General features: G+C 41.3%; 2 protein-coding genes across 6 annotated transcripts; one reads left to right on the plus strand and one right to left on the minus strand.

The window, feature by feature from the left end:
* Positions 1–174: 174 nt before the first annotated feature.
* Positions 175–16,432, plus strand: DNAJC2 (DnaJ heat shock protein family (Hsp40) member C2). 4 transcript variants are annotated; one of them, XM_021546141.3, is made up of 17 exons: positions 175–329; positions 850–1,040; positions 1,598–1,673; positions 3,315–3,413; positions 5,662–5,803; positions 6,952–7,032; positions 7,766–7,831; positions 9,586–9,677; positions 9,777–9,898; positions 10,716–10,865; positions 11,140–11,228; positions 11,315–11,384; positions 12,868–13,052; positions 14,241–14,341; positions 15,282–15,389; positions 15,657–15,811; positions 16,312–16,432. In XM_021546141.3, the coding sequence occupies exons 1-17, from the start codon at positions 182–184 to the stop codon at positions 16,384–16,386; spliced, it is 1,950 nt and encodes a 649-aa protein (XP_021401816.2). In that variant the 5' UTR covers positions 175–181; the 3' UTR covers positions 16,387–16,432. The 4 variants fall into 4 exon arrangements, with proteins under 4 accessions (XP_021401816.2, XP_085425466.1, XP_085425465.1 ...); XM_085569340.1 differs by having other exon boundaries at positions 235–606; XM_085569339.1 differs by lacking the exon at positions 175–329 and adding an exon at positions 646–819 and having other exon boundaries at positions 939–1,040.
* On the minus strand, positions 16,384–24,507 carry PMPCB (peptidase, mitochondrial processing subunit beta). Of its 2 annotated transcripts, none has more exons than XM_021546143.2 (13): positions 24,400–24,507; positions 22,905–23,045; positions 22,549–22,635; positions 21,952–22,081; positions 21,393–21,591; positions 20,658–20,737; positions 19,978–20,090; positions 19,202–19,345; positions 18,557–18,717; positions 17,212–17,297; positions 17,049–17,137; positions 16,769–16,844; positions 16,384–16,673 (listed from the first exon to the last, which is right to left on the minus strand). In XM_021546143.2, exons 1-13 carry the CDS (start codon positions 24,487–24,489, stop codon positions 16,609–16,611), a joined length of 1,461 nt encoding a protein of 486 aa, XP_021401818.1. In that variant the 5' UTR covers positions 24,490–24,507; the 3' UTR covers positions 16,384–16,608. The 2 variants fall into 2 exon arrangements, with proteins under 2 accessions (XP_021401818.1, XP_021401817.1); XM_021546142.3 differs by having other exon boundaries at positions 18,557–18,720.
* Positions 24,508–24,666: the final 159 nt, after the last annotated feature.

Below are 24,666 nucleotides of genomic sequence, written 5' to 3' on the forward strand. Positions count from 1 at the left end.
CTTCCCCCCGGCGCCGCGGCCGCCGCCGGGAGTTCCGCGCGGCGCCGCCGGTTCGTCCCGCGGCCCGAGGCAGCGCCGCCGGTGCCGCCCCGCGGGAGCCGCTCCGGCCGCCGGGGCGGTGCGGGGCCGGCGGGGACGCGGCCGGGCCCGCGGGACCCGGGCGGGGCCGGCCGGGCCGCTTATGGCGCCGCACGGCGCCGCCGCCCCGGAAGCGGAGCGGGCGCCCCACGCGCCGGTGCCGCGGCAGGCGCAGGCCGCGGCCATGGCGCTGCTGCGCGGCCCCGCGCCCGGCGGGCAGCGCTCCGCCGTCTGCAGGCCGCTCGCCGCCGGTAGGTACCGCGGGCCGACGGCGGAACGCCGCCCGCAGCGCCCGGCCTGGCGCTGAGCCGGAACGCGGCCGGTCCCGGGGAACTTGGGCTTCGATTGTCTCCGTCTCCCGTGCTGCGCCTTCGCGGCGCCGTTTCAGCGCCCTGCGAGCAACAAGTCCGGGTTGGCAGCCGGAGGGAGGGGCCTGGAGCGGGGAGCGGAGCGGGGGAAGATCGATCCCAGTCTAATCTCGCTGCCGCCGCCGTTGCCAGCAGGACCGTGTTTAATGTCGTTTGACACGTGCGTCCCTTTAACTCGAGCGCACCTTTCCAGATGTGAGCGCGGCGGAGCGTCGGGAGGTCCCGCTTGTCTTAACCACACGTGTGCTGCTTCTTGCACTGTGCTGCATGTGCAGCCAAAGAAAGGATTTAGCCGTCTGTGATGCTGTACTTGTGTGGGTTTTCATGGGGTTTAAGGAAAAAAAAAAAAAAAAACCAAAAAAAACTACAGAAGGTGAAGTTGCTTTTATGTTTTTACTTATAGCATCAGTACTCTGTCAAGTGGAACCTGTGGGAAGATGGTTTGAAGCATTTATTAAGAGGAGAAACATAAATGTTTCTGCCTCTTTCCAGGAGCTAGAAGATGAGAAGGAACTTTCTGAAGAATCGGGGGATGAAGAACTGCAGCTTGAGGAATATCCTATGTTAAAAACTCTTGACCCAAAGGACTGGAAGGTATTCAATGTGGGTTACTGTTAACTAGTTTTGTCCATCAAGGTTATATGCCATGCCCGGGTACTAAAGATCTTCCTCCTCCCCTCCTATACCCATGTGAATCTGTTTGTGTCCCTTACCATGATATCTGGTGTGTGAAGACAAACACATCAGGATAAGATCTCAGCTTTGAGCTGTGGCTTTTCATTTTATTGCCTGAAAGTATTAAGTGTCTTCTCCCTGTTACCATCTCCTTTATTCTGGAGTTACATTGCCACTCTTAATATTAACAACAGCAATTCAGTTTTCCAATTGTCTAATGCTTCAATCCAGTTTAGATTAAGCTACTTGAATTTCTATGAAAGTAGCTTCATTTATTGATATTCAGTGATTCAGTAATTATTCAATAATTTATGACAGTTGTTCCTATAATCTTTTCCCCATGTTTATTGAGAGAGGGAAGAATTCTCCCTCTTGCCTTTAAGAGATGGGGAGGAGAACTGGTTTTCTGCATGTGTTGTGGTGTTTTGTGTTGTATTTGTGAGTGTTTATTAGGGTCTGTGGTTCTTTTCTCTCAGAATCAAGACCATTATGCAGTTCTTGGACTGGGAAATATACGATACAGGGCTACTCAGAAACAAATCAAAGCAGCTCGTAAGTACCTTTCCCTCATAAACATAACAACTGCTTTCCAGTGAAAATACCTCCATGTTGTGAACAAGGTTTCCTAAAGGTTTGATTTGTGTTGCTTACCAGCCTCTTAAATTCACATCACAGCTCTGAAATCCAGAAGGCTAAATCTAGGGGATTGAGAAATTTCACATCTCTGTTTCCTGGCCTTTGTTTTTTGTTAACAGCCCTGAGACTGTAACTCTACATTTCTATCTTTTTGAGTCTGCAGTCAGGCTCAGTGAAAGGCAGAGGAATAGAGCTGTCCCTGCCCTGTGTTCCCAGAGGTTCCTTTGCAGCCCCCCTCAGCTGCCACGTTACTGCTGCTGAATGTTTACAAAAGGCTGCTGCTAGCAGTCACACTGCTCTGAGTGTGGCATGGGCATGGAGCGTGCTGGGCTTCAGAAGTTTATTTCTGGAAAGCAGTGGGCTTGACTTTGTAAGAAGGATGCAAATATTTAGTGGAGGAAGATTTTCAAAGACTCTGAAGATTGTTCAGTTGGCTCTCTGGGATAAGCTGATGGCTTTGTGAATGGATCTTGTGAACAATTGCCTGTATAACTGTGCTGTTGCAAGAAGAATCACTGTCTCCAGATACCTCCAAATAAAAATGGGCGGAAATCAGTGAATTTCCAACTTAACACAGGAAATCAGTAGTGCTCCACACCACTGTGAGCATCTGCTGCTATGGAATAGAGCAGCACCTGTTCTGGTGGTGGTCAGTGCTCTCACTCATCTGAGCCAAGAACCAGAGCCTTTCTCTTAAGAACCCTGACAGCATTCACTTATTCCATGGTGCTGTAGAGATGTGAGTGTTTCCCACCCGTGTGTTCTGTGCTTTCCTGTTTCTAAGAAGGGTTCTGATTTGTTTCTCAGGATGCAGGGTGCTGTAACTGCTTGCATGGTATCTTCTCTCTGCTATTTTAGAGAGAGCCAAGAAGGCACGGGGTGCATTGTAAGGCAATATGGCAAGATCTTTTGGTAAAGAAGTTGGTCTGAAATCTGATTTTATCTTTTAAACAAACACCAAGACCACCTTGGTAGCACCTTCAGTAGATGTTTGTATGTGCCAGTTGTGCCTTAGGATTCAAGTCCTGTGTGTATGCTCAGTGTTCGCCGTGGGGAAGTGCAGCAGCATTCACAGGCTGTAGCTTTCTTGCTAAATTTCACTTTGCATAGTGTTCAGAACTTCAGTAAAAGGATAGAATGCAATTTTTATTTTATTTGAACTATTTGTTTTTCATTAGAAATAACAACTAAAATTACATTAATTGTTTCTATTTTTTTCAGTTATGAAGCTAACTGTACACTTACAGATACTAAAGCACTTTGCTGGGCATAAAAGTAGAATAAGTCTCAGACTTCTTCAGATGTTGAAGTGGAATAGAGAATAGAGTTTCTGAGTTGTGGTTATTTTAAGTCCCAGCAAAGATGAAATAATGTTGATTCTAACTATAGTATTAAAGAAAATCATTAACTTCTGTTTTCTGCCAAATCTGGCTGTTTGCTTTGTATTTTTATTTAAGTTTCAAATTAGAGAAATGCCAGTTGGAATTACTGTATTACTTAGTAGTTTGAAACTGTTTCTGATGAAGCATTTCTAACTGTAATGCATTTATTTGTTAGATAAATCCATGGTTTTGAAACATCATCCAGACAAGCGAAAAGCTGCAGGGGAACAGATAGGAGAAGGTGATAATGATTATTTCACTTGCATAACTAAAGGTAAGCGATTGATCTCGTTTGTTAGATACTCTCTCAATCTACTTGATCATCAGAAATGTATTTGTTGTGCTTCATTAGGATTTTAAGGAATTGTCAATGACTAAACAGCTGGAGAAGTTATTTTTCCATTTTAGAAAACTGCATTAATAGATCACATTAGGTGCAACTTCCCAGTGGGTAGAAGCAGGATGGGAATGCAGCTGACAGATGTTTGGTTGCTGTGCCAGCTGGTGACAATATGTGACACTTGCAGCAATGCACACACAGATGAACCTCTGGAGGTGGCCCCATGCCTGAAATAAACTAGTGAGCCATGGAGCAATTCCCCACAGGCACCAACAGCAGTTGGAAAATCTGAATTCTAATGTGCTTGCTCTGACAGCAGAACATGTGTTGATTTGATCAGGGTCATCAGTTTCTTCAGCTGCTCATTTTTGCCCACAGATGAGCAAGTGAACTCAATTGAATAACATTTCCCTCTTGCCTTAGTGGTGGATTCAGCAGTGCAGGATCAGTGGCTGGACTCTGATTTTAGAAGTCTTTCCCAACTTTAATGATTCTATGACCCAGAACACCACTGCTGGCCAGTTCCAAATCCATGGGGGCTGTTCTAGGTGTATGACTTACATCTCCAGAAATGCTTGAGAGCTTGGCTTTTTCATTTATTTCAAACAAATCATTTTCACTCAGTAAGGTTGAAGCAGGATGAAATCTTGGAATTTGTATTTCTAAACTTTCTCCTCTGAATGGCTCCTTATACTAGTTAATGTGAGCTATGTTAGATAAACTAATGTCTTTAGCCTCCTTTGGAGTTGTCAGAAGGAAGGTTGCCAAAGGAAGTAGTTTTGCTATTGCAGTCCTGTCAGAAACTGTCAAATATATATGATGAGAACTGCCTGCACATGAATTCGGAAATATGCTCTGTGTTCTACATGCATGGAGCAAAATATCATAGAACCTTCCCTCTTAACTGCTTACAATCCAAGTTTGGGAGTAAACAGAAAGGAAAGCACAAAGTAGCAAAGAAAAGGAATAATGCTCCCAGGCAGCATTTTGGAGGAAGGAAATACTAAAATGCAATAGTAGGATAGGGGGACCTGGACTAGGAGCAAATAGTAATGAATCAGGGAGGAGAAACTTGGAAAGGTGGAAGAACATAAGTTGGATGCAGAACTTGGTCTGACAAAGGACTTTGTGGGAGGTACAAAGCTGGGGGAACTGAGTGTGTGGGAGTAGAACTGGGGATATGTAAGTGGAAGGACATCTCTTAAATGTAAGAGGAACCAATGGATGTGCACAGGATTTCCTGCCTCAGGAAAATGGTATGGGGGTTATTGAGGTAGGATATTTGGGGTAATTTGGAGTGCTGGTGGAGGGAAATCCTTTCCCAGAGGGAAAGGGCAGACTGGCAGACAGCAGCTCACTGGTGGCCACTGCCATTCCTTCCTCTCTCCACTGACATGTGCAGTGAGATCAGCTTTTACGGAACTGCAGAGCACCAGGGTCTCCTCCAGGTTGTCACCTCCTACATCCAACCTTCATGGTGCAGAGTCCTCTGGCAGGGGTGTAGGCACAAAGTCCATGAATTATTGCAATACAAATTTGATTCCTTTGACTTTTCATTCTTACTGAAAAGCAGTGGTCATTGTAAAACACCATACTTCATTGAGAAAAAAAGTAAGAGTACAGGAGCTATAGTTTGTGTGATTTCCAGAATCTAAAATTAGTAATGTGATGCTCCCCAACTTCAGGGGTGTAAGAACAGAAAAACTGGGAGTGTTTGCATGTTTTGGAAAGCTTGTGTGGAGTTCTATATTCTATCAAGAATCAGTACAATTTCATCATGACCTGCAAAAATCTAATGAATGGTTCCTGTTTTTGCCCATTCTGACAACACATGAACATAGGGACACCCTTTACTCAGTGCCTTAGTAGACCATTTTGTCAATCAATCTGCAAGGATCAAGTGTAAGATAGAAGTCTGAAGACGTCATGCCCAAACTCCCAGTGTCTGAACAAAATTTACTGCTATAAAATTAAATATTATGTGCTTTGTTACGTCTTAATGGTTAAATATGTTCTTTTTTATAAATGTTTTCCTCCTCCTTAGTTTAAAAGGAATACACAGCAATGCTTTTTGGTGTCACTAAAATAATTAAATATCAAGTTATACAGAATGCTACAGATACATCACAGATCTGAGAACATCTGTTTAAACATTTATAACCTTATGTCTGGTAACTTTCAGCTTATGAAATATTATCTGATCCTGTGAAACGACGAGCATTTAACAGCATAGATCCAACTTTTGATAACTCTGTACCTTCCAAAAGTGAAGCAAAAGAAAATTTCTTCGAAGTTTTCTCACCAGTTTTTGAAAGAAATGCCAGGTAAGCTATGTCTGACTGCCTCTGCTGTTGCTGGAGAATCAGCAGTTGCGAACTCTTTTGACATTGTGTTTGTAACAAGAGATGTATTAATTTGCTAGAAATGTAATACAACTAAAATAGTTGCAATTATTTAATTTTGAAATAGTCTGAACTATCAGATTGGTGGCATTGAGTTTGCCCCATGCAATTTAAAAAAAAAAAGTTCTCAGCTTCTTTTTACCTACTGCCCTTTTTGTACAACTCATTGTTTCATCTTATAATTACTTAAAATACCAAATGTTTGTGTGCTGCTGACTTAAAATTCCTTTTTAAAATTATTTTCTGCTGAGAGTAAGACATTAACAGAAGACAGCAGTTACAGTCATGATTTAGCTGGTTAAAATAGAAGGTAATTGTAACTATCAATATTTGGTGGTTCTCTCTTACATTGTGTGACTTTTTCTGCATTTGATTTGTTGGCAAGTAACTTGGTATTATGGTTGTCACAATAGAAACCTGTCAACTTTTCCCTGTATAAAAGTGCTTAATTGCACTTTACAACATTCTGAATAATTATTGTTTAAACTATTCAGTCTTACTGAATATTCTATCAAGTATTCCATAGACTTCAGACCTGGATCTGTGGTTGTCAGATGAGGCTTTTCCCTTCTCTGCAATAGAAATTAATTCTGTGTCATGGAAGAAAAAATTCTAGAGCCTGTGGAAGATTTCCCTAGGAAAAAATGCAGTGGGGGCAAAGTATGCATTATTCCCTTGTACTCCATAAGAATGTGTGGGAGACTTCCTGTACCCTACCACAGAGCTGAGTTATTCACAGAGCACTTTCTGTCCAATTTCTCTAAGCTCCTCTATCAGAAGAATGTGTATCGAGAATTGAGTATCTACAAAGATAGCTTGTGCACCATCAGGTCTTCTTGAGGCACAAGCCAGGAGGCACTCTGGCAGGAGAAGGTTGCTTTTTTGGGGAAATTCACCCAAAAAGCCCAGTCTGGAGGATACTTAGGAGGAACTGTCCTGTTCTGTTTATCTTTCCTGGTGCCCCCTCTGTGTTGGTGGGAGGGAGTCCCAGATCTTGATTCTGTACTTAACAAATGCCATGTTATGAAGATTGTATCTGTTATTTCTTGAATATGTCCTTGTATTTTCAGGTGGTCAAATAAGAAAAATGTACCTAAACTTGGGGACATGAACTCCTCGTTTGAGGAGGTAGATGCATTCTATTCCTTTTGGTAAGTCAGCTGATGTCCCTGTTTCTATTCACAGTATTCAAGACATGCAACATAAAGGGCTTGCAGACCCTTTGGTGTGTGGGTTGGTTGCTGTGGGCTGTCCCAGCCTCTTGATGTCACAAAACTACACCACAGCTGTTTGTGCCTTCCACAAATTGAGCTGGCTTTCTCCTGGCTAATCCATCCACTTGTAAATTCATTATTGCAGTGGGAATTTCAGACCGTGGTGGCTGAGAACTGAGCTGGCCCACAGACTGGAAGTGAGGTTTATCTCACCTAACCTGTGTTTTTAGTGGAGACGTCTTAGGTGTTCAAGCTCTCCTAGTAAAGGGAAGTGTGTTTAGTCCAAAAAAGTCAGTCATGTTTATGGCTTGCCTTACCTGTTAAATATGGGTGCTAAACAAAGATTTATTTCTCTCTGAACTCTACTGACTGCACTGCATTTGCACTGCCTATGACAGAAGCATAGGCAGCTGTAGACATTTAGAGTGGGCAAGACCAATACCATCCTGAAGTAGACTATGTCCCACAGTACACAGAGGTGTAGGTCATATTCTGCATTTTGACTTTACACAGTGGAATCACTGTAGGTGCAGTATAATTGTATATTATGTATTATAAATTGTAAACAGCAGTATGGTTGCCTAAAAACACATAACACTAGAAAGGTAGCTCATGTTTAACAGATTAGGTGCTTTTTTAATTCACTGTTTTTTTCTTAAATTTACTTTAGGTATAATTTTGATTCCTGGAGAGAATTTTCCTATTTAGATGAAGAGGAAAAAGAAAAAGCAGAATGGTATGTAAGTAAAAATAATGTTGACAGGAGACTGAGAGGTTGATACAGCAAGATTTTCCAACTTTCTCTTAGACTGCAAGTCATAGGAAGAAAGGCAGCTGAGCCAAGTCTGAATTCCATTCTCCCAGCTTAGGGGTCAGTCACAGACTTGAACTGAACTTACTGTGGGCTTCTTTGTGTAATTGAAGTAGTTCCTGCTTGCCTCACAGAGGTATATCTGAGGTGCTTAGAAATGTGAAAGAAAACTTGCAATCCCTGCCAGTCCCAAGCACAGGTTGAACCTGGAGCCAGGACAGAGTGGATGACCTTGCAGGTTATCATTTCTCTTTAACTTCTACTGAGAAAATGGTATTTCCTAGAATTTGGAGAGATGAGTTCTGATGGCTTGATGCTAAAAATTATGTATTTGTTGATGTAGTGATAGTTGCTGAATTACTCAGACCATGTTGCATTGGAAAATATATTTTGTTTTTATCCTTCCTACAGTTATAAACACAGTGTTCAAGCTGGAGCTTTAGTCTAACACACATTTCACAGGATACAACCTCATTAAGTAATCCTTGTGAGACCATAATTTGCATTGTATGAATCTCTTCTTCCAAGTTTGGCTAGAAATCAGTTTTGTATTTAGATTAAGTGGTTGGCTTTCTTTGTGCTAAAAACTGCCATATTTAGGCTGTAGCTAAGGATTTCTCTTCTCTTCTCTTGTGCCTCTTCCTACTACTGAATTTTCTGAGTCTCACCAGGCCCACTGTTCTCTCTCCTGCCTTCTCTGAAGGCACTGTAATCAATTCCCTATCACTTGTGCTTGTGGAAAATCACACAGATGAACCTCTAGGCTTCTCATTGGAACAGTCTTGAATTATTTGCATAGCTCTTTTTTTCTGCTCATTCCTGTCATTAGTGTCCTTTCTCAAAGATGTTTAGACAAATGGTACCTAGTCTGCTGTACTTAGGAGAGAGAACTACATTACAGCTGCTGTTCAGATGGTCATGGTTCTTGCTACCCCTTCTTGCCAAAGGTGATGTTGCTCATGTTTTAAAGCTTCAATCTACTCGTATTAGTCTCCTTCTCAGTTATGGGGATTGTTTTCTTTGTTCTGAGGTAGAGTGGTTTGGGTTGGAAGGAGCTTTAAATACCTCACAGTTTCAACTTCCCTGCCCCCTCTATTGTTTTCTGTGTGCTTGTGTGGATGAGGCTATAGACCCCCACTAAAATTTTGCCTCTTTCTTGACAGCACTGGTAAATATTTCAGATTATTTAGTTGGCCCATCTATAATCTGAGCTGTATTTTACTGAAGTGGATCTGGCATAACTTTACCCAGAGTATCATGCTACTTCACAGTGTTGTTTCTGTGCAGATGGGTTTACTTGACTATATTCTGTACAACGAGGCAACTGTGGCATTGCTTATACTGCTGTCCTTCAATTAAACCCTATGCTAGCATTTCTGTTGTTTTGCTTGAGTTTAATGTTAGGTAAGCAAGTGGATTGCATTTTGGAAATAAAGTCCATTATCTCATTCCCTACAATGACAGATAAGCAGCTTGGTTTGTCAGGTTTATGTAACTATGTAAACACTTAGAATTTTGTACATGATCTCAGGGCCGGGAACTTAATTTTTTTTAAGTCTATTTTTGAAGTATTCACAGAAGAACATCTGTGTGGGGGGAAACTATTTAAGAAGCTTGTTGATGAATTTCTAACAGTGGCACTGTAAAGCATTAGCACTGAACTATGCTTTCCCTTTTAGTCGAGATGAAAGGAGGTGGATTGAAAAGCAGAACAGAGCTGCCAGAGCACTGAGAAAAAAAGAAGAAATGAACAGAATTAGGACTCTTGTTGGTGAGCACATAAACTGTTGTTCTTTATAGAGAGATTCGTTAACTAACTGTGGAGGTTTCTGCTTTTCTTCTGTACATGATGCTTCCTTTCTTCTGCCAGACAATGCATACAGTTGTGATCCCAGGATAAAGAAATTTAAGGAGGAAGAAAAGGCAAAGAAAGAAGCAGAGAAGAAAGCAAAGGTAGAAGCAAAACGAAAAGAACAGGAGGCAAAAGAAAAAGTAAGTGAAGTACTTTATTTGGGTTGAAAAACTTTGCTTCATTCACACCTGCTGCTTCAGGTTCTAGATTTGTCAGAAGACTACTGATAGAATTACACTGGGGTTCAAAAATGTGTTGTCTTTGAGGTCTGTGCAGCAGGCAGTGCAAGGCTGGCTGCCTTCTGAGAATGAGATGGAAACAAAGAATACAGATCTGAAACAAAACACCTTTTTTGTTTTGTAACCAAAACTGAGTTATTTTGTTGCATACACTTCCTCTGGTTTCAAGGCAAGCATTAAGTGCATAAAATGGATGTATCTGCTTGCTGCGTGCATGTGGTTTGTGAATGGTTAGCTGGTATGAAACGTTTTGAGGTAGCAGAACATACTCGATATGAACAGTTTGGAAAAGATGCCTCTGAAAGTACAGGAATGAAAGGGAACTGTAAGGTGCAAAAAAGTAACTTAAAAGACATTAGAACGCTGCAAAGTATGTCAGTAATGATGTAGGAGAAATACTGAATCACAAAGTTTCCCGAGGCAGAAGTAGGAAATTATATACAGTTTTATATCTTCGTGGTAGAGGAAGTCAAGATTTGTAAACTGAGGGTCCTCACAGTGAGTACTTAATGTCAAATGTTATATGTTTCATCATCTCCCTCAAAATTCTTGGAAAACCAAACATGAAAGTATTTATGCATTTTTAAACCCCCAAACATACAAACAAAACTTCACCCAAACCAGAAAAAACACATTTTAATATTGGATGACTGAATGACCCTGTAACAATGTGACCTGAATGATTTTTTTACTTGCCTTTTTTTTCTTTTGATTACAGCAAAGACAAGCAGAATTAGAAGCAGCACGGTTAGCAAAAGAAAAGGAGGAGGAAGAAGTTAGGCAGCAAGCATTAGTGGCAAAAAAGGAAAAAGAGATACAGAAGAAAGCAATCAAGAAAGAAAGGCAAAAACTCAGAACAACATGCAAGGTATTTAACTATTATTACAATGAAATACAGGTTACGTCAGACAAATTACTGTGTTTGCTTGTTCTTAGGACTGGAGATGGGTATGGAAAGTGGGTTTACTAAAAAAAACCAAAATACTAAAACACATACTTACATGCATATGAGTTATGAATAAAGCTGACCAAATAGGTCTAAATGCAGCAGTGCCTGAAGAATGCTGTATGTTAAGCCTTTGTCTGAAGGAATAGGACAATAAAGTTTAAGAACTCTGTAGAACGTGTATTTCTGCTTCCAGAACTGGAATTACTTTTCTGATAATGAGGCAGATTGTGTTAAAATGATGGAGGAGGTGGAAAAGCTTTGTGATCGTCTCGAGTTAGCAAGGTAAGTCTTTCTGCTGCTGCTTTCTGCTCCTTTTGATACCCATCTTTCTACTAGCTCTCCATTGTAACTTAATAATTTATTTTTAGTCTGCAATGCTTGAATGAAGCACTTACATCCACAACAAGGGAAGGAGGAAAGGCGGCTGTAGTAAAACAGGTAATTATGCTGAGCGTTGAATCAAAATAACAGAATAATTTGTGAAATCAACCTGTGAAGTAAGATAGAGCACAGCTGCTGTGGAATCATGCTTGTTAAAACACAAAGACTTGATTTTTCAGAGTCCACATGCAGAGGGATCTCTGCTCCATTTTACAATGAGCAGTTCATGGCCAGTCAAATTAACAGGGCTAGCCAATAAAAAAATAGACATTTTTATCTGTAGAGAAAACAAAACCTACCTCTTGTACAGTATACAGAAACAGTAGAGGAATTTCATTTTGCACAACAATGTCTACCATTACCTTGAGGAAGGAGGGCAGTATCTTCTTATGCAAGAGAAATCCTAGTCTAATGTCTGTGACTTGGGGATAGATCCACAAAAGGACTTAAGTGTGCTGCAGGCTGTAGCCACTAGAAGGGCTGGTTAGGTTAGATACCAAGGAATGGGAAATGCAAGGCACATGGAATCAAAATTTCCCAGCTCTCAGCGAGGATCTGCCTATGTTTGCCAACAGGGAAAAGCCACTGAGCAAAAAGCTGAACCTACATCCTGCAGAAAGAGTGAGGTGCTTTCTCTCATCCACTGTGGATTTGCAGCTGTGAACTTTTTTCCATGGTGGGGAATATGATCTGCCCCCATCCCAGAGTCAGGTTTACTCATCAGACAATTTAAGACTGAAATGCCTCTTTTTAAAACTATTCCACTAAAAATTATCTATCAGGTAACTTTCCTTTTGCTAGGAAGGTTTTATGAAGCAGGTTTCTTGCTTTTGCTGTTGGGCATCCTGCCAACAGCCGTTAAGTGCACAGCTCTTCTAATATTGCCAAGATTGGACTGGGCCCACTCAGAAGCAGATAATTAAAGGTATGTCACACCACAGTCTTGAGATATGATTACAGGTTACAAAAATGTGCAGTGGTTTAACTTAAGTAGTTTTATTGCTCACTAAAAAACTACATGTGGCCATTGAACCCTGAGTACACACTTAGTAACTAAAATCTGGAGCTCATTCTGACTTAAAAGTTCTCCATTACTATGGCCGTACTGACATAATCAGGCTTAGATACCAGTTAGGCTGGAAGATTTAAGAATTGGTGTATTTAACATGCATGTTTAATTGCCCTCACTGGTCTTAATACTTCTGTGGATCTGTCCCTCTAAGTCAAGTGTTAGTCTAGACATTCACCCAAGGTTGAAAACTTGCTTTAATTCTGGGGGTATTAATTTAATTTCATAGTGAACCTGTGATAGCTTTCTGCTATTAACTCCTAATCTTTAAATCCTAAAAATATACACATGGAATAAAGGGAAATAATACTGGAACAGATAAGCTCCTCTGTTTCCTTACATATACTATACAGAACAGAACCTAAGCAAAATCTAAGGTTCAAAGGAAGTCCAGAGAGGGGGGGTTGTGTCACTGTAAAATGTAACAATAATTTAGTAAGTAAATAAATAATGCTTATTTACAATCTTTAGATAGAAGAAATAAATGAACAAATAAGGCGAGAGAAAGAAGAGGCAGAAGCTCGTATGCGCCAAGCAACAAAGAGTTCAGAAAAGTCAACCACTGGCGGTGGAGGGGGAAGCAAAAATTGGCCAGAGGATGATTTACAGTTGTTAATTAAAGCTGTGAACCTCTTTCCAGCAGGGACTAACTCAAGGTACTTCTCGGGTTTGGTGCTAAAAGTCCTTATTAACAATCTTTCATTAAATAACAAGCATAATAAAACATATTTTGAGATCATCCCAAGTACTTTGTCAGTATAAGGACTTCCTAAACATCTTCCTTTTCCTTGACTCGAAAGCAGCCAGTGGTTTGTTTTTCCTTGGTACCATGCTCTGTGTGACTGACACTGGAGTTAGCTCTGGCCCTGTATCTTGTTTCCCCCCAGATTTGGGCCTCAGTCCATTACCAGCATGGTGTTGAGGTCCTGTATGCACAGGGCTTACTTCACAGTAGAGAACAAAACCACACCAGTGACTGGGGTGTGCAGCTGGGTAGGAATAATAGCTACTTCCAGGGGTTCCATAATGAATGTGAGGCTGGTTTCTCCTCTACGTGGTAGAATGAAAATATCCCAAAATACGAGTTAAGTGCACAGCTTTCTTCAAGGGAGAGCCAGAGGAAAAGAGAAAGGCTAAGATTTACAGAAAGCAGCACTGGCACTCAGCTTACTGCTAAGCAAGAACCAGAGCACACTTTAAGTACTTTTTCCCAGGAATTAATAGCTTTCTTCCATTGAGGATTACAAAGATTTCAAGCATCCATTAAAAAATTTGGATGCTTACTGAAAAAAAAATAGCTGCCATACTCCATGGAGATGATACCAGGGCCCGTTTCTGCAGCTCAGCACGCGGTCCTCAAGGCTCCTGTCTGATCAGCAGTACATACTGCCTTCCATTTCCTAAGAATCCACTTGGGACTAGGGCTGTTCCAGCTCTCTCCTGTTTAAGCCCCTTTACCTGATGTTTAGGCATTTTTCGGGGGCCAGGGAACATAGGGTTAGTAACTACTCAGCCCTTCAGTGTGGCCTTTAATGCCAGAGGTGTTTAGGGAATCAGATTACAGCAGCTAAGCAGAATTTCAAGGATTAGAGGTTTGCACTTACCTACATTCTGCCCCATCCTTTTTCTGTATTGGGAACTGAGTTGCTCACCCAAGCTGATGGAATTCTTCAGTTAGTGATTGACAGTTTTCCAGAACAGTTACTCTGGGATTTTGCACATATTTAAGCATGTTTGAACTTACTCAGGAGTTTATAAAAACGTGTACAGGAGCCTGACCATAGCTTATATGAAGATAGGATAAATCACCATATTACATAATACCTTTTCTCTTCTTGCTGTAGGTGGGAAGTTATTGCCAATTATATGAACTTGCACTCAACTACTGGAATAAAACGAACAGCGAAAGATGTCATCAATAAAGCAAAGAGTCTCCAAAAGCTTGGTATCTATATTTCCTTATTTTTGTAGTAACATGGTCTGCCTGCTTCTGTGCAGACTTCCCTGTGATTGGAGCTGTGTTTCTTGAGAAAATGCCCTGTACAGCCCCAAATGAAATGTAGTTCAGATGGAGGATGTAGAGGAGCATTTATGTGATTCAGTGTTTTCATCCTAGTAGCTCTTATAAGTCAGCACCTCACAAGCAGCTCTCAGAAACTCTTAGTGTAGCTTGATGCTCTGATGTCTGGACACGTGAAATGCCAGGGTTCAGAGGGAGATATATCGGCCTCTCAGAAAGCTTCCTACAAAGGAAGGCATCTAAAATAAATGGAACTGATGAAGCTCTAGAGATTCTTTAAAAAAAAAATGTAATCCAACACCAGAGTAAGACATCTATATGAATGTGGCTCATCTCCTCTTCAAACATGAATATAAAACTGAAAAATGAAGCCTAGAGAGCTCTGGAATAAGGTTTCAAGGAAATTATACATTTCACTACAGAAGGAAAAAAAAACCACTAAATTTTCAAGAGGTTTCTGCATTACAAACCACATGGTGGCACAAGGAGCACCTGGATTTTCCTGCCTCTCCAGCATGGTCATACCCTGGGCAATGCATGAGTTTTGTGCCACAGCCCTTGAGAGAATAATCCCTCTTGATTTTGGTGAAGCTGTAGATTCAGGTTTAAGATTATATGGAACAAGTATTCCTCTGAGCACTATAAAGCAGGATAAGGGTTGGAGAATCTGACACACTGAGAAAAGTTCATTGGAACCTGAATGATTTTTTTTTAATCTACCAACCTCTTTATAGTAGCTTTAAAGTAGAAATTGGATTTAATGATTTTGTGATGATTGTAATTAATCTGCTACAGAATGTTATTATTACATCTGGCTTTAATATTCTTGCAATAATTATTCTCTTTTAATGTCTGTTGCTCATAGACCCTCATCAAAAAGATGACATAAACAAGAAAGCATTTGACAAATTTAAAAAAGAACATGGTGTGGTGCCTCAGATGGACAGTGCTGCCCCTTCAGAACGATTTGAAGGTAAATATGAAAAGGGAGCCCTTCCTGTGCACTTCTCTCCCTTAGGTCTTTTAGGAAAAAAGTAACCCAGAACTTGCTCAAGATTTGCTTACAAACTTTGATAGCAAATAAGTGATCCAGTCTCTGGTGCCAGATTTGAGGGTTTCTGGTACACACAATACACCCCAAAACTTCATAATTTTAAATCAACTATAATAGGTTTTACAATATTTTCTAGACTCTTTTTAAAATATCTATTCTTGCTGCCATTTTTGCATTTAAAAACAGGATCACCTCTAGATTCATCCCCTTGGACTACAGAAGAACAAAAACTTTTAGAACAAGCTTTGAAGACTTATCCAGTAAATACTCCTGAAAGATGGGAAAAAATAGCAGCAGCTGTTCCAGGCCGCTCAAAAAAAGACTGCATGAAACGATATAAGGTAAAGTCCCTCACCTCCTGGCACTGGCACTAGTCCAGGTCTTGAGAGAATCCTTTGCTTTTACTGCTCCATGGCCTCCCAGAGACAGTATCTGACACAGGCAAAATGATAGAGCCTTACAGGAAACATTTTCATTTTGGTAACTCAACCCCAAAAGAGCAGTAAGGAATAAATGTTCCTCAGTGAAAATAGTGGCTCTGGAAGCTGGAAACGAAAGTCTGTGTCAGGAAATTTGTTTTATAGTTTGAAGCAAGCTCTAGCAGATTATGAAGTCCTATCTGTAGCCACCTCTAGGTGAAGTTCCTGGTATACAAGGATTGACCTTCCATTAATTGATTCATTTCTATGAGAAATTGCTCTACAGCACTAAACTATGTAGATTTCTCATTATGTTGAGAACTAGAGTGTTTCACAGTGAATATATGTAGTGTTCAAAACCACAGCATTGTTCACGAGTTACATGTTTAGTTAAGTTTCTTTTTTCCCCACCTTCTCTTCAGGAACTCGTGGAAATGGTCAAGGCAAAGAAAGCTGCTCAAGAACAAGTGATGAATGCTACTAAAGTCAAGAAATGACTCTTACTGACAATCCTTGTTTTATAATAAAAATGCAAATACTGTACATGTTTCCATTCCTTTCTTCATTATACAGAAACAGAGGAGGGGCTGGTTCTTGACTTTTAATCTTCTCAAAAGCAACTCCAAAGTTTTAAACGGGTGTAGTTAGTTTTTTGGGTGGTTTTTTGTTGTTTTCTTGGTTTTTTTAAAGCTAAAATATGTTGAAGTTCTTGTTATTCACTACTCACGAAGCCAATACATGCCACTGCAGATTTTGCTATACTCTGGAAGTTGTTCAATTGGACCTGGAAGTTAAAAAAAGTTGGCCATGACACAAGCTTAACTCACAGCAAGTGGTCTGGAGGGGTTATGGGAGGATAGGAAAACTTATACCACATACCCACGGCAGCAACTGCAGGATGCTTATTATAGATGTACTTTGTGCAGATTTCTCTAATAGTCTGGGCATCTATAGCCTAAAAGGGGTAGAAGAGGCACCTTTGTTACAATCCCATCTTAAAACCATTTCTGATCTTAATTTTGCATAATCCAAGGGAGTTGGAAACAAAACACTTGGAAGTTTTCTCAGCTGTAAAAGAAATACAACTTCTATATTGTTACTTTCTGCAGCAAGTAATTTTCTTGATGGCCTTTTAAGTTATAACACAAGTGCTACTTACTTCAATTCTTGCCTCAAGTTCTGGAATTGGGATTCGGCGTTTGTAACACAGCATTTGTCTTCCAATGTCTTCACAGATTGGTGTGGACCCTAAAACAGGGGAAAAATGCTTCAGTTATCAGCCTACAGCTCCACGAAGAAGAAAAAGTTCTCATAAGTCTCACCATCAAGTTGTAGCAGCATATTTGTCTTTAGAAGATTTTTTGCTCGAGCTACTTCATTTTCTGTAACACTTGTGCAAAGTCTTATCCTGAAAAACAGTTTAAATCCAAAGGCATTAAATAACAGTAGTCTGTAGCACACGATTGCCTGTGATAAGGAGGTGCGTAGGCATTACTGCACCTACCAGGCACTACTTTTCTGTAGACAAAGCTGGTAAGACAGCTTGGAAAACAAGCCATGGATACAAAGCAGCAGCCTAAAAGTAGTAGTTTTGGAAGCATACCGAGATACCCAAGAGCAAGCTTTTTTTTTTAGGAGGCCTGTATTTAATTTTATTAAATAAATATTTTGAGGCAAGTGCAGTCTGTACTTGTTATTTTGAGAATGGATGTTGCTAAGAAATAGGAGCCAAGCAGCTAGAGAACAGGTAATTAGCTATAAGACAATCCATTACTTCCTGGCTCCTCTCTTGGTGAGATACTAATTTGCCACACTGCCTATGGAACATTTTGTGAGGAGAGTGGGATGCATTAAATAGCTTAACACTAAATTCTTGTCCCAGGAATTGTCTCTATCTTCCCTGGTGCTAAGCTGCAGCAAAGAGAGTCAAAGTGATAACCTTTTTCTCCACGACTTAACAGGGATCTCATAGAATAATGGTATATAAGAAGTGATTTATGTGATTAAAGAAACTCCTAATTTTCAAGACTTGTTTCACCTTCACTCACTTTAAATCAAGTGCTATTAAATAACATATATGTGTTTTTAATAGCATCTGCAGTTCAAGCTTTACAGTTTTATCTATGAACCTTCAATACAGATGTAAGCCTCAGATTAATTTTGTCTAGAATCTTAAGTTTCAAAATTCCATATGTAAGAGCTCAACTTTCCCAATGTATTAACTAGAGCTTTCTAACACCAGCACATGATACATCAAGTGCAGCAACTGCAGATGAGGTAGCTGTCTGGTAATTGCACCTTCATTATTCTCATCCACAAATATTTACTCTTTCAGTGGTGACACTTGCAGCTCGCAGGCTGTACAGTGACTGAGTAGTATACTAAAAGGTCTGACAATTTCATAACTTCTGTCATTTGCCAGTCAAAATTCCTGCTGTGTTTTCTTGTACAAGAAACAAAACCTACATCTTAAGCTATTCACTCCAAGTAAGGGTGCCAAAAACTGGATGCTGGGACTTGGCTTTGGGTGCCAAAGTTTAGAAGTGGATGCATTTGTTGTTCCCGGGTGAGCCCAAGCAGAGAAAAATATTCTCTTTAAATACTTTATTTTTAAATTGTATTTCTCCACTAAAAACTATCTTTTCAGAGAAACAGTTGTTAGCTTACCATTCTCTCTGAACAAAGTGCACCATGTCCTGAATAGTGGATGGCTCACAGACCATATAGAGTCCCCAAAGCCCTGTGTCAGTGTAGCAGGTGTTGAAGGACTGGAAACTATGACACAGGTTACCATGGCAGGCAATCTGAGCAAGTTTACTGGACAAATTCTGCTGAGGCAAAAGAAAAAGATATTACTTTATGAAGTTTTTTGAAAGCTTACTAGTCACCTCCATGATTTCCCATTTTCATTTCAATGATGACAGAACATGCAGTAGTAGCTACAAGGTTAATTATCAGCTCTTCATTTCAACAGTTTCTTTCTTTGCATGTAATATCACATTTCAAAATAACCCCAGATTTGAGCCAAAATCATAAAGACACATAGGTTCAAGAAAGGGATAGTTAATTACTGATACCCACAGGTTCTGATGACATACAGGTATAAAACATCCTATTTCCCATGAGGGCTGGCAAACCTCAAGTCACCTCTATTTTGGTGGTTTAGAACCACTTCCTAAGATTCTCCTAAATCCTGGGTAACAAACTCTCAAGACTCACAACTGGATCCCCTTTTCTGTCCTGGCAGTACGGAAGTCAGGGAGATCCCACCAGCCTCATTAAGAGCAGGACAGTGTTTGCAGCTTCACTCACCACTCCTCCTCCAAAGGAGCGATCCCAGTTGCCTATCAGAGTATTGGCTACCATGAGTGGGATTGTGTCCGGGTCTGCCCAGCCGGCTGCTTCGACAGCAATGGCCAGGTGTGCCAGGGGCATCTTGTCATCCCTGATCCGAATCTGCAACACAGCACAGCAGCTCTGCTGCAACCTCTACACACTCAGGCAGAGGGCAAGTTAAATAACAGAAAACAGACTTTTCCATTACAGCTGGATTACAAAACATGCACTAAAATTAAAGCATATGAAGATTAATTTAACATCAGCCTTAATTGGTGTCCCCTGGGGCAATTTCAGATCACTTTGCCAACGTACACAGAGAAGCATTACAAGTCATTTTATGACTACCAGCAGAAAGGAAATCTGATGACACTGTAAAATCTGAAAAGAGATGGGAATAGAACATGGATGCCTCAGTTCTCTGCCACATCCTTTCAATGAGTGATTCTCAATGGGTGGAAATGCTCCAATACCATAGGCAAGAGGATAAGAGGGAAGTAGGAGCAGGAATAAGGAAGGTATTCCTCCAGGAAGTGATGAAGCATAAAACATGGTGGCAGTGAGGCTTATCCAAAAAAAAATGGGTAGTACTGCTTTGGAAAGCAGCTACTCCCCTGCTGTACTGGGGGCAAGAAACCTTTTCATGTGCTGAGTCTGTGGCAGAGCAGCCCTCTCTCCTCACCAAAGAATAAATGTCAGGGGATTTGATGATGATGTCAGATGTCAGCTCAAAAAGCCACCCAGCAGCTTACCTCACTACCTGTGAAGCTACAAGGTGGCAGGGGTGGCAGTCCTCCTTCTGGAGCAGATGGCAAGTTACCAAAATGGCACTTTGCCAAGTCAAGTAGCTCATCATGAGAGACTCCTGAAGAAAGGTATTTCACATGCTTTGTGATGTTACTCTGCAAACAGTTAATTTAAATTGCTGCACAGTTTAAAGACTCAATCAAGCAGTAATTTTTTGTGCCCCTGCTTTAATACCCACTTTTGGATTCTTCACATATTCCCTTTATACAGAGCAAGATCATAATGATTCCCTCTTCTTGGTTCTCTTTATCAGCCTTCCATTAAAACTACATCAAATCAAGCTCTTTGCTCTCTTTCAAGCCTCAGTGCTACTTCTTGGCCTCTGCATTCCTTGCTATTCCCCTCTTCACACCTTCTAGGACCCTTTTTTCCTGCCCACATGGAAGAATGACTTTGGCCTTCAATTCACTTCTTGTTCCTGATTTAAGGTTTCTGGAATATTACTGACAGGAAAAGGGAACAAAAGCTCAAAGGGTATGAATGCACAAAACACAAGAGGGCTACAGAGGGCCAACAACAAACAGGACCTCCTGAACAATGGGTAATTCACCACGTTGTTCCCACAGACTCAGGACACAAGTTTCAAGCAGTTTCACATGATCAAGGGTGAGTATCCCATACTGACCTCCAGCAGCAGCCAAGACCATTCTGGGTCCTTTGTAATGTGTAGTTATGTACTCCACCAAGTCATTACGGTTTATGGATCTAAAAAACAGGAAAGGAGACAGCACTACTGTGTCAGTAAAGTTTACTACAGTAAAAATAGATAAATGCATATAACAATACAATTATCAAAACAATTAAAAGTGCTGCCAATGTTCAGAGCACAGGCAGAAAGCTAAAATAATGGTGACTTTCTAAAAAGCAAAAAGGAACTGAATAAAAAGTTTTTCTAGCTTCCTGAGAAGGAGTGAGAATTCCAACTCAGCCAGGTGGAGACAGAACACATTAATGATCTCCTTTCCTTTGAAAGCAGCACATTTAAAAATCCTCTGATCTGCACTGGTCCAAACCAATGCTGAAAGAGCAGTACAAACACTGTGTGCCATAATACGTGATCTATAGGAAAAAGAAGTATTTCCAATTTTGTGCCAGATGCATTTATAAGAAACAGGAGATAAATAAGGCAAAAAAACCCAAAGTCATGTAGAGAACATCTGAAGTTCACATACCCTTTGATACCTGCCTACAGGGAAACCAAAGCAAATACAGGGGTTCTACTTACAATTATATTCAGTGCAATTTCAGCTGCCCTCCAGTGTGAAAATTAAATCTGACACAGTTCTCTACATTTTTAGGTAAGTTTCTCAATATAAAAAAGCTACCACACAATTAAAGACAGACACAGTTTTGGACATACTTGATATTTTCAGTAGGTCCTAAAATTGTCCGTCCTAGGGCTGTATTCTGGTAGGCTGTGGCATGAAGGTAATCGAAGACAACTTCTTGCAAATTGGTTTCAACCTCTTGCATCTCTCGAAGTATAACCCCTCGCTCACGCTCAATCTCTGCCTCTCCCAGGGTACTGTTCTGAATTATGTCAGCAAGAATTTCCACAGCTGATTGAAAATAGAGATGGAAATGAAAAAGTATTTTCAGATTACTAGAAAAATCTGGTTCCAGAAGTGAAACCCACCTAAAGAGCAAGTGCTAATAAGACTAGCAAGAGAACAGGAAGAGAGAAGTCCAAAAGGTATGTTATCTTGGGACTCTGAAGAGAAAAATATTTCAAATAAAAGCTTCCCTGCTGGCTCCTTTCCAAACCTGTATTCTCACAGTCTTGTGAAATTCAAGAACAGACTTTTCACTGGGCAAGGAAGGGACTGTAAGACTGCAAAAGCATCATTCTGTGCCATCTCACTGGAAGCTGGATAAGCATGTTGTTCTTTACAGCTTTTCTGATGAATCAGAGCAATTACCTCTTGGTAAATCTTTTGAAAAAGCCTTTGCATAATACACAGTTTGTTCCCTGGACGTGTATGCATTCAGATGAGCCCCCATGTTCTCAATCTCTAGTTCAAGGTCTAACTGAGATCTCTTTTTTGTTCCCTGAAATAGAACAACAAGAAAATCACATTAGACCCTTCAATTCATCTACTCATCATTACTACTTCTTGTTTGGGAAAGTCAAGATCAAGAGAAAGAAAATGTATTCTGGAAATAAAACAGGCATACTAATCTCTGCAAGTCTGAAAGTCGGCTATAAATCCTACTATGCTCCCAAATTAAAGTTAAAAGCTGGCTAAATAGTGACTGTGTGTCTTCTAAGACTACTATAAGAAGGTAAAAGTTAAAAATTAGATCTGTGTAATCCATAGTTGTGTAACATTTACACAGAACTAGGATTTTAGCTTCATTTTCTAATGGAAACCAGAGTCTTAGTTGTCCATGTTATTTTTCTCATTTCAAGTTTGAAAATTTATTTATACAATTCTAAAAAAGTTTTCATCATTGATCTTTAAAGGTAAATAACTTAAAAATCCATTATAAATGTCTACATCAATCTTCACACTCACCTTGAAAGCCATATGCTCAAGAAAGTGAGCAGTTCCATTGTTCTTCTCATTTTCGTATCTGCTTCCAGCATCAATCCAAAGTCCAACCTCAGTTAACAAAAAAAAAAAAAATGTAATTTACCTAGCTAACAGCTTTGCTATGTCTTTTTCCTTAAACGGAGCAGATTTTCAAGAAAAAGAAAATTTTGATCTTCACAAAAAATTTAATTACAAATCTACAAAAGCCTTAAGACTTCTATTTCCTGGCTTAAGTTCCAGGAACAGTTGTTAATAAATATTGAAATGCAAATGAAATTTAGTTCCACAAGGAAATGAACACATAGGAATAGATGCAAAATACTTTGTAAGTTACTTACTGTGCATGTTGAGAGTCCAGAGTCTTCAGAAGCCACTTGCAAGCCATTTCCCAAAGCACTCACCCTAGTTTCAGGGACATTTAAGATTACTTCTGTTGCTGCTTTGGAAACTGTGTGCCTCCCTGTTCCGACATGCACACACTGGAAGGGAAAATCATCAGTCACACTCAGATTGTTTAGTTATATCCAAGGATGCTTTTCTAAAAAATGTATTGCTGAACTTAAGCATTTCTCAAAACATGCATTTAAAAGGGAAAGACTTCAGGACTGCTATTCACCACTACTTCACGTAAGGGAAGCAGTAACCTGAACCTGAAACAAACCCTGACGATAACTACATGTGAGGAGATGCATCTACTGCCCTCCAATCTGACACAGGAGCTGTTACTCTCATCAGCCAGCCACACTTGTTTCCCACTTCTGCCAGCAAGAGCCTGCAGGACCTTTACCACCTGGAATAGTCCTGGGTACCAGCTTTCTAAAGTGAAGTGAGATACAGCCCAAGGGCCTGTGCCAGGACTTTAAATCCATCAGCCATTGACCAGAGCAGCATAATCATGTGGCACTTAAAATACTTTAAATGAGAGCAGGGTAAAAAAGAAGCTTATTGCAGTTTTTCAATAACAAGAAATGAAAATATGTATCAGAAATTCAAGCAAACAGCTATCTCAAAAACTGTGATTTCAAATGTTTCAAATAAACAAATATTTCTCTCCCATATAACTGCTCTAAACATGAAAGTGTAAAATCCAGCTCTCAACCACACCCCTCCTGTAGTAGGTTAGATCTCTTAAAACTCACTTATTTCAGAATCACAGCACAATTCCAGTTTAAAGAGACCTCTGGAAGTCTCTAGTCCAACTTCCTGCTCCAAGGGGGATCAACTTGGTCAGACCACTTTGCTCAGGAGTTTTTGCACCTGGGTATTGAGTATCTCCAAAGGGGGTGAGAAACCACACAGCTCTGTAAGCAACGTTCTCCACTGCTTGACTGCCACATACCCAGTTTTAGCTCTTTTTTCAACTTACACCCGTTGTCTCTCATCCTGCCACCGTGCCCCACAGTGACAGGCCTGCTTTTATCTTCCTAACAACCTTCTCCTAGGTGCTGGCACAGATACTTCTCTCAGCTTCTCTCACAGGTCCAGCTGAAGCCATGGCTTCTCAGCCTGAACAAGGTCCGAACCTTCAGTCTCTCCTCTCAGGGCACATGTTCCAGCCCAGTTCATCCCTGCTGAATACCTCCAGCTCACTGACATCCTCCTCACCCTGCAGAGCCCCGGGCCAGCTGCCGCACACAAACCTGAGCGGCGCAAACGCATCACCTACTGCGCCTCCCGCCGCGACTACAACTCCCAGCGTGCACCGCGCCCCGCGGCCTCCAACTCCCCGCGTCCCCTCAGCGGCAGCCCGAGCACCAGCGCTCGGAGCCACCGCGGCGCCCACGCTCCCCGCGCCTCGCTCCGCTCCGCTCCGCTCCCTTCCCGCCGCCTCACCCGCTGCGCCGCGCCGGGCGCTCGCACCAGGCGGGCGGACCAGGGCAAGAGAAGCCGCCGGGCCGCCGAGCGCGCCGCAGACGCCGCCATCTTGGCACCGCGGTGGGCGGGGCGGGGCGGGGCGGGACGAGCGGCCTTCGGGGGCGCGCAGGCGCGGGGCAGTTCCAGCCGCCGCCGCCGGGGGCGCAGCGGGGCAGCGCAAACCGCACTGCCGCGTCCCAGGGGAGGCGGGGACCGGGGAATGTCCCGGGTGGGAAGAGACCCACA

Source organism: Lonchura striata, chromosome 1A, assembly GCF_050655825.1.
Source record: "Lonchura striata isolate lonStrDom1 chromosome 1A, ASM5065582v1, whole genome shotgun sequence".
Taxonomy (NCBI): Eukaryota; Metazoa; Chordata; class Aves; order Passeriformes; family Estrildidae; genus Lonchura; species Lonchura striata.

Coding starts and splice junctions, on each gene's coding strand:
- DNAJC2 (XM_021546141.3), top strand. CDS start 182: ATGGCGCCGCACGGCGCCGCCGCCCCGGAAGCGGAGCGGGCGCCCCAC. Junction 1,041..1,597: donor TTGACCCAAAGGACTGGAAG/GTATTCAATGTG, acceptor CTTTTCTCTCAG/AATCAAGACCATTATGCAGT. Junction 3,414..5,661: donor TTTCACTTGCATAACTAAAG/GTAAGCGATTGA, acceptor GGTAACTTTCAG/CTTATGAAATATTATCTGAT.
- PMPCB (XM_021546142.3), bottom strand. CDS start 24,489: ATGGCGGCGTCTGCGGCGCGCTCGGCGGCCCGGCGGCTTCTCTTGCCC. Junction 22,082..22,548: donor TTGAGCATATGGCTTTCAAG/GTGAGTGTGAAG, acceptor GTTCTATTTCAG/GGAACAAAAAAGAGATCTCA. Junction 16,674..16,768: donor TCCTGCAGTTGCTGCCGTGG/GTATGTGGTATA, acceptor TTTAACTTCCAG/GTCCAATTGAACAACTTCCA.